The 9,227-nt window shown below is 36.2% G+C and overlaps 1 protein-coding gene across 1 annotated transcript; it reads left to right on the plus strand.

The window, feature by feature from the left end:
• Positions 1-4,837: 4,837 nt before the first annotated feature.
• On the plus strand, positions 4,838-5,823 carry LOC113696745 (uncharacterized). The gene is made up of 2 exons (XM_027216128.2): positions 4,838-5,032; positions 5,149-5,823. The coding sequence occupies exons 1-2, from the start codon at positions 4,838-4,840 to the stop codon at positions 5,821-5,823; spliced, it is 870 nt and encodes a 289-aa protein (XP_027071929.2).
• The last annotated feature ends 3,404 nt before the right edge of the window (positions 5,824-9,227 follow it).

The raw sequence follows: 9,227 nt of genomic DNA on the forward strand, positions 1-9,227 counted from the left end.
TCCAACCTGGACACTACGTGAGTGAGTGTCCAATGAAGAAAAAGAAAGAATGAAAGGTTGAACGAAAACCAAAATTCAACAACTTTCAAATTATATGGAATGATTGCAACTCAGAAGGTGAAATCGAAGAAGAAGAGGAATCTGTCCAAATGACTTTCGTGGTCATTGGTGATGATGAGGTCACATAAAAAGTGATTGCTATGTGAGGAAGAACATGAGAAGAGACATGAAATGCATGTGAATAGTTAGACATGATGCTAACTCTCAAAAACCCAAAAATTTTTGGGTACCATATATTAGTTCTTGATTTCTTGAATAGGTGAATTTGGTGAACATTATTAAGGAATCAAAGTTGTTCACAGACTGTGAATGTTCCAGACCTATGACTGGTGATCTATCACAATTCATCATAATTCAATCCAAAGTCTTGTGGCAAGTGACATTTGGAGATGACATGAAAACTAAAACAATTGGAATAGGAGATATTGGTAAGATTGGTGAAATTCTTGTTTATAATGTTTTTTTGTAATTTTCTTTTGATGTTTCTGATGTTTTGAACTGAGTTTTCCTTGATATTTTTTAATATTACTGAATTTTTACAATGACAAAAAAGGGGGAAAAAAGAATAATGCTGATCTAATGATGGTTTGCTTTGATAATTATTTTGATTGCTATTTCTCTGTTTGGTATCAATTTTTTGGTGATGATTACTGAATTCTGGTATCATTTTTCTGTTTTTATTTGGAATATTGGATTCTCTATTATTGTTGCTGGATTATGGTTGCTAATTTTTACCTTCATCTTATGATGACAAAAGGGGGAGAAATAGATGTTATGTGTAAGGGGGAGTTTTTCTGAGATTATAAATTTGGCCCTTAAAAATTTTGGATGCAATAAGTGAGGGGGAGCTTATGCTCAATCTTTTTCTTTCTTTCATCAATTGTTTTGTCATCATCAAAAAGGGGGAGAATGTTGATCTTAGTCCCTAGCTTTTGATGTTTACAAAATAAATGGATGATACTAATATCTCTTCAAGATATACTTTCAGTTATGAAGCAAATCAGATTCAAAGATCAAGTGCTATTGAAAGAAACAAACGTTACTGAAAGCCGTCGGACGCTTGTAAAGACAGGATCGGACGTCCGATAATTATTGCGCAACTTCGGACGCATGACGAACTCCATCACCAGACGTCCGAAGGAAATAAGACATTCCCCCTAACTCACTGACCTCGATCGGACGCAAGCATCGGACGTCCGATAGGATCCTTCAAATTCGACGAAAGCTGTCGGACGCTCACAAAGACAATACCTGACGTTCGATAGAATTTAGATATTTTTTCTAACTCATTGTCTGCTTTCGGACGCAAGCACAGGACGTCCGATAGGATAGAAGAAAATCTCGTAAATTCACTGCCTGCTGTCGGACGCAAGAAACCAGACTACCGGACGTCCGATACTCTCAACGGCTAGTTGACTTTTCAGCTACTTTCTATCCGTTGGAAGAATTAATGAAGTACTTTCTTGATCTCCTATAAATAGAGTTTGGTCAGAATCTTCAAACAACTTTTGCACACTGAAGATACAAAAGATCTAGAGTGTGATTTTTGTGAGAATATATTCTTCAAGGAAGATTTGTAGTCTTGGTGGTGTGAAGTTCGTTGTAAGCTTTTCATTTGTGACTGAATACTTTAATAGTGTTGCTCTGTGAGGTTTGTCCTGAGGGATAGTAAAACTTCCTAGTCTGACCAAGTGGAGATTGGGGCAAGGAGGAAATGAACCTTCCTTTGTACACAAGATTGGTTGTATTTCGTCAATTTGAAGAAACTTGTTTGAATTGGTCTACAAGTTCAAGAGGAGCTTGGTAGTTAGTCAATTGGTTTTCAATTCTTCTCTTCTCATTTACTTATTGTTATGTTGTGATCCTTAAATTGCTTATCTCTTCTACTTCTCTTAAGTGATATTGTTCATTCATTGATTGATTCATTGTGTGATCACTTAGAAAAGATGGTAAATTTCATATTGAGCAAAAAGTACCCATAACTTGATTAGTTTCTTAATCAACCTAATTCACCCCCCTTCTTAGGTTGTCTTCGGGCCTTACACCTTAAAACGTCACTCACAGCTACCTTCGCTTTGTTTAGGGTATTTTAATGAAATATTGGATCAAGATGAGTTTGAAGGCAGTGGTTCTCAGCCACAATGGCAAATTGACCAATTTCGAGAGGCACTTGCCCATTGTGAATTCTCGGATCTTGGCTTTGAAGGATATAGGTATACCTAGCTCTGAAATACCATCTCTCCCCTCGCAGCTAAAGCTCACCTAGATTGAGCTTGTGTGAATCTTGGTTGGAGCTCACTGTTTCCTTGGTCTTCTGTGCAACATTTGTTTTCTCATGTTTCTAACCATAGACCTATCATGGTGGTAGCAAAAGAAAGATCCTCGAAGTTTCCTCACATAAGAAGAAGACGACCTTTTCGTTTCAAATCCATGTGGCTAAAATCTGATGATTGTGCTCGAGTAATCCAACATGAATGGAATTCTAGTAAGGATGTTCCTCAGAATCTTAACGATTGTATGCTGGGCTTGATGAACTAGAGTAAAGCATCTATTGGTAATGTCAAAAAAGAATTGGAGCGACTCAAGGAATGGATTGATATTCTTCAGCAAGGTCCTATATCTGATGCCTCGAAGGTTGAAGTTGGGAGTCTTATGCAAAAACTTGATGAGCTTCAAGATATAGAAGATGTGAAATGGAAACAACAGGCTAAGCAGCATTGGTATAAATTTGGGGACAGGAACACCTCCTTCTTCCATGCTTGCATGTCCAAGAGATGTGAAATCGACACAATCTGAGGTCGTCATAATTTTGATGGCTTATGGTGTGAAGATCTGAAAGACATAGAGGCTATCATTCTTGATCATTTGGCAAACTTTTTGCCCATTCAAATCAATCGGATAGGGACTTACAAGTTGTCTTAGAATGTATTTGAGCCTGGGTAACCTCAGAGATGAACGAACGCCTTCTCAAGACTTTCACGGCAAAAGAGGTAACTAAGGCACTTTCTCAAATGCATCCTTACAAATCTCCTGGCCCTGATGGTTTTAGTCCTATCGTTTTCAAAAATTTTGGAATATTGTTGGCCCTAATATTACTAGTTTTGTCTTATTATTTTTAAATAATGGTGTCTTTGATAGTCAAATTAATTTTATGCATATCATATTAATTCCTAAATGTAGGAACCCTAGCCAACTTTCCTAATTTAGGCCAAATCAACCTTTGCAATGTTGTTTATAAGCTATCTTCTAAAGTGCTTGCAACCTCTAAAGTGCTTGCAAATAGGATTAGGTCTTTACTACCAAGCATTATGTCCTCATCTCAGTCTGCTTTCATCCTGGGATGGTTAATCACTGATAATATCTTAGTTTCGTATGAATTGCATCATTTCATTAAAACTAAACATAGAGGGGGGGGATAGCTTGATGTCTATTAAGTTAGACATGAGTAAGGCTTTTGACAAAGTGGAATGGAACTTCCTTATCCGGGTGATGCATGCCCTTGACTTTGATGCTCAATTTGTCTCTCATCCATAAATGCATTTCTTCGGTTTCCTTTTCGTTCATCCTCAATGGAGCCCAAGTTGGGTCTATATTCCCGCAGAGTGGAATCAAGCAAGGTGATCCTCTCTCAGCTTACCTATTTATTATCTGTGGAGAGGCCTTTTCTTGTCTCTTGGAGGAATCTTCACATTGCGCAAAAATTGAAAGGGATTGCAATCAATAATCAAGCTCCATCAATAACACACCCTCTATTTGCTAACCATACTGTCCTCTTTGGTAAAGCCTCTCTGGAGGAAGCTATCAATTTCTAGTAGATCATCCAATTGTATGAAAGGGCTTCAGGGCAATATGTCAATCTAGATAAATCTACAATTACTTTCAGCCCCAACACAGCACATGATGTTAGACTTGGCATTTCGCAACTTCTAAATGTACCAATAGTTGAGATGCATGAGGAGTACTTGGGACTCCCATTGGTCATTGGTAAGTCCAAATCTCAAATTTTCACAGCTATTAAAGATCATGTCTGGCAGCGTCTACAAGGTTGGAAGGAGAAGAATTTGTCTAGAACTGGCAAGAAAGTACTACTCAAAGCTGTCATCCAAGCCATTCCTACATATGCTATGTCATGTTTTCTCCTCCCCGACAACATCTTAAGGGACATTCAATCCATGGCATCAAATTTTTGGTGGGGTGATCAGTCAAAAGCACACAATACACACTAGATCAGCTGGACTAAATTATGCATCCCTAATAATCAAGGTGGATTAGGCTTCCGGAATTTGAAAGCTTTCAACTATGCTATGTTGGGGAAACAAGCCTGGAGGATCCTTACTATGCCTACATCCCTTATTCATCGTGTACTCAAAGCCAAATATTTCCCCAAGATTGATTTTCTCCAAGCAAGATTGGGACATCGTCCTTCGTTCACATGGAGAGCAATTCTTGAAGGTCGTAAATCTTTAAACATTGCTTGTAGACTACGAGTTAGTTCAGGTTGCTCCATTCATATCTGGCATGATCGCTGGCTGCCCGACCAAGATCTTTTCATATCTACTCTTCGTCTCGAGTGTTGGATGATCAAGCCTGTGTTACAGATCTTATCCATCAAGATCTTCACAGCTGGAACGTGCCCTCTATCGATGAAATATTTTGGGAAGAGAAGGCTTCTTTGATCAAGAACCTACCTCTTTCCAAAAACTTGATAAGAGATAGATGGATTTGGCACTATACAAAGAATGGCAAATTTTCAGTTTGAAGTACCTATCATGCAATTATGGACTCTAATATCCTTGTTGTGGGCCAGATGGCGCATGGGTCCTCTAGTTCTAGTAATGATGCGGTTTGGAAGAAGATCTGGTTGCTTGATATCCCTAACAAGAAGAGGCATTTTCTCTGGCATATTTGTCAAAATTGTTTACCTATACCAGACAATCTTCAGAAAAGAAGGATTCCGATAGATGTCAAATGCGTAGTGTGCAACGGACCATTTGGCGATTTATCCCATCTCCTCTTTGAATGTCCAGCCTCAATTCAAATATGAGCACTTATGTGGAGAAGAAAATTCATGCATGTTTTCGGTCTCAGGTGGACGAGTGGGTAAAGAAGATTCTTCAATCCTTACCACCTAAAGACTACAAAGATTTTGCTGCTCTCAGTTATGAAATCTGGGGCAACAGAAATGATGCATTCTTCAATGGTAAGGCTCGGCATCCCTTAACTTTGGTGAGCTATGCTCTTAATAGTCAAGTAACATTCCGAGAGGCTAATCTCCAAGCTACAACTATCCAGTCACCAAGGCACTCCTCAGTTTGGTCTTTGCCTCTAGCTTCCCACTTCAAAGTCAACTTCGATGCCTCTATTTCAACAATACACCAAATCGTTGGCATTGGTGTGGTGGTCCGCAGCTGTGATGGTCAGTTCATTGCTGGCTTATCCAAGAAGTTACGTATCCTAAGTAGTGCAGAGTTGGCAGAGGCTCTTGCTGCAAGGGAGGTGGCTTTGCTGGCTAAGATATTGATGATCCCAAGCTTCATTCTTGAGGGGGACGCATTCTCAGTTATAAAGCATATTAGTAGCTCGGATGAGATCCTTTCTGACTTGGGCAGTGTATTAGAGGTTATCCGTATCACTTTGTCTGCCCAACACCTTGCCGATATAGTCTGGACTCCTAGAGATGCAAATAAGGTTGTGCATTGTTTAGTAAATTTTGCTAAAACATCCAGCCTTCTTGAATCTCTCCGACTTTTGTCAAACAATTAGTGCTGGATGATTTCCAGTAATCTTCGTGATTAATACAACTTTAATTTCAATAAAAAAAGTTCCAATGATTAGAGGTAAACTCAATAAATGATAGATGAGTTTACTTATAATTGCCAGTATGAGGGGCAATTTACCTGCTAACCAACTTTTAAAACTGAAATGATCAGAACTTAGATGTAACACGTAATAAATAAAGAGAAAACAAAAATTAAAAGTAGGGTAGATTACAGTAAGCTCCTATCTAGTTTTTACAAAAACGAGTTTCTCCCATCTTGTTTGCTAGGTAACATCAAAATCTTTCTTATTCTGGGAGGAAAGTTAACTAATTTTGTCATGAATTCATTGCAATGTCTCCAAAATACCCCTACAATGAGATATGTAAATATTTCAAAAAAAAAATTAAGAAAAGAAGGTGGAGCTAGATTTTCTTTTCTTAAAAAAAATGTGATTGTAAAACATTGATGATACATAATTGTCTGTATATCCATGAAAATCGGCTCTCTATCAATTTTTTCTTAATTTTAGATTAAGTTTTTTCACTTTCCAATGTAAATTCACAATATTATTTTGAACAAGAACTTTGCAACTGAGTTAATGCCTTCATTCTGTTATCTAAAATTCGCGTTTATATGCGTTGGATATCATGTAGTTAGAAGATTTGATTATTATACAGTTCGAAATACCTCCTTTTATTTAGTATGTTTTATTGGAGGAATAGATACATGTAGCACATCTCTTTAATTTGATAGGTGAAAATAATAAATCCACATGTGAAACAATTCATATTCAAATTGGGAATACTAAGTTGCAAACATCCATACCTACTAGTACATACACTGTTAATGCATGCAGAGCTAATCATTTATTGTTTTTCATGTGCATAATCTTTCGATAGGTTGACGTACATATTAACGCTACAACCACTTGTCCCACCAATTGTAAACGAAATAGACGTTTAACGTAGGGTAGATGATTTAGAGAAAGACATATAGGAAAAACAAGTTTTTACTTACCCTATTTAAAGTTTTTTCAGTCAAAAAATGTCAATACTTGCAGAGGTCTTAGTTTATTGATCAATGTTCACACTTCAAGAATAAAGATTCTAGATTCAGTTTTACTTTTTTTTATGTATAATTTTTTTTTTGTGAAAGATCTCGAATTTGTAACTTCTTACCTAATCCATCTCTCCCCCGGGTATTATCTAACATATCTCTCCCCCAAATTAAAGTCTTACTAAATGTGTTTTAGTTTTCATCTCACTATCCTTCAAAAAAAGTTTTCATCTCACTATCTATATGGGCTACCAGTTTTAATGTTGTTCAATACATGAATTGATTCGATCACTATGGGCTCGTATTCATACCAAAACCAAAAACGAAAAGAATCTGGCTGCTCATAGTTAAGTTAGTTGAAATATCTATAATGAACCATTCTGTCCGAGTCTTCTTCACCTGCTTTACATTTGGCGTATCTACTAAATGATTTAAATCTAATTAAGGTGTTGTCTGGCATCTGTATAAATGAAAATTTCGGAATTCTTCGCTCCATTGAAAGTGTCATACTTTTTATTTTGAAATATTTCAAAATATTTATGATAGTGAGAAAGTCAAAGCACTTTTAGTCTCTCCTCCAATATAGTCTGCTCCTTTAATCATATGCATATTGCCATTCAAATTCAAAATTTGAATTTATGGAGATAAGATTCGAAAGAGAAACACAAATATTATAATTAAATCAATATTTTTGAAAAGTTAGATTTTCGAAATATGACCAAATAATTTGAACGGAGGAACTATTGCATTTGAACATAAACATTTTGTTAAGTCTGAAACTAGCAAAACTCCTATATTTTTTTTTGAATTAATCTTCTATACACTAATAGTGTATATATTTTCACTATTGAATATATGACATATAATTTGAATTTGAATATCAAATTTTACATATGTGTCGTGCATCCAACCATAATAGTGTATACGCTGTCAGTGTATATAAGATTTATTCATTTTTGATAGCAAACTTTCTATCATTGCTGGGCATAATGCTAATTATGTAAAAGTTATTCCTACAACCATATTGACTCTACTTTAGTTACTGAAAAAATAAAAATCCCCGGCCATTATTAGTGAAGCAATTATGGCCGTGGTAGACTGGTAGCATAGGCATAGCATTATTTTCGCCAACTTCAATCCCAAATATCACTTTATTTCTACCCTTTTTGTCGTTTCACATGCCAGGGGGGTGAGACAAAAATAGGCCTACATTTTTTAGTCGCCTTCTGCTTATTTCTTTTTAGAGAACTTTATTTCCCTTTTTCTCGTGCTTTTCCTCTCCCTTCTTACTCCCTCCCTTTCTGCAGCCGCCATCCCATGTTGAGAGTTGGGGTATCGGAAGCAGATTTGGGGGAGGTGGGGATACGTTGCGGGGAATGGGGAACAAAGGGCACATGTGTAGTTTGCTAAAGGGATTGGGGAAGGGGGAATGAATTTGCTCGGTTAGCAGCAATATTTTTTTTTTTTTTGACAAACGGTATATTTGTCTTTATATAAGCACTGATATACAAATTCTAATTACAAAAGGAGGCAACTATCAACATATCTTCTGGCGTGCTTTAAGCAAGCCACAGCCGTTAGCAAGAGCAAAGAATATTGGATGGTTAAGCTTCTTTATGGGTAGGAGAAGGGAGGAACCGAGAAGAAACAAAGAGAAAAGAAGTGTAGAAAAAGAGAGAGAATAAGGAAAGATATCTAAATGAATGGACAGTTTTGTGAGAAAGATGCGTTTTGATTCTTCTCTCAAAATTGTAGTTTGATTAGGTACAAGTTCTAAAAATAAACAAATAAAGATTAGTAGCAATCTTAAACATGTTTGAGAAATATGTAAATATTGCATTTAAAACGAAGGATTACAAATAAAGAACTTCTTGTGCACGTGATTTACATAGTTGTATGAAAGAATAAAAGAATTCTGCGAGACAAACTAATGTTGAGCCCAAAGTATAAGGGGGTTTTTCTTTGTTCTTAAAAAAAATTAAAAAAATACGAAATGAGGGGAAGTCTTATGCTAAATAACAATAGGCAATATTTTGTCTGTCCTACATTATCTGGTTTCTGGTAAATTATCTGTTTGAGCTTACAAATGTAACCAACATTAACGCAAATTCGAAAGAATTTTGAGTGAAATTGTCCTTATTGAATAACATAACATTTTATGTTAGAAAAATGAAAAAGTTTATGTTAGAAAAATATGATACGAGCGCTGTTTGGAAATTTTCTTTTGTATTGGAAAATATTACGTTCTAAAGATGGATTATTTTTCTCCCAGTTAATTACAAGAATTAGAAAAAGCCAAAAACCGCATCAAAATCTGGCTTTGCTGTGAAGACAGAGGGTGTGGAATTTATT

Source organism: Coffea arabica, chromosome 6e, assembly GCF_036785885.1.
Source record: "Coffea arabica cultivar ET-39 chromosome 6e, Coffea Arabica ET-39 HiFi, whole genome shotgun sequence".
Lineage (NCBI taxonomy): Eukaryota > Viridiplantae > Streptophyta > Magnoliopsida > Gentianales > Rubiaceae > Coffea > Coffea arabica.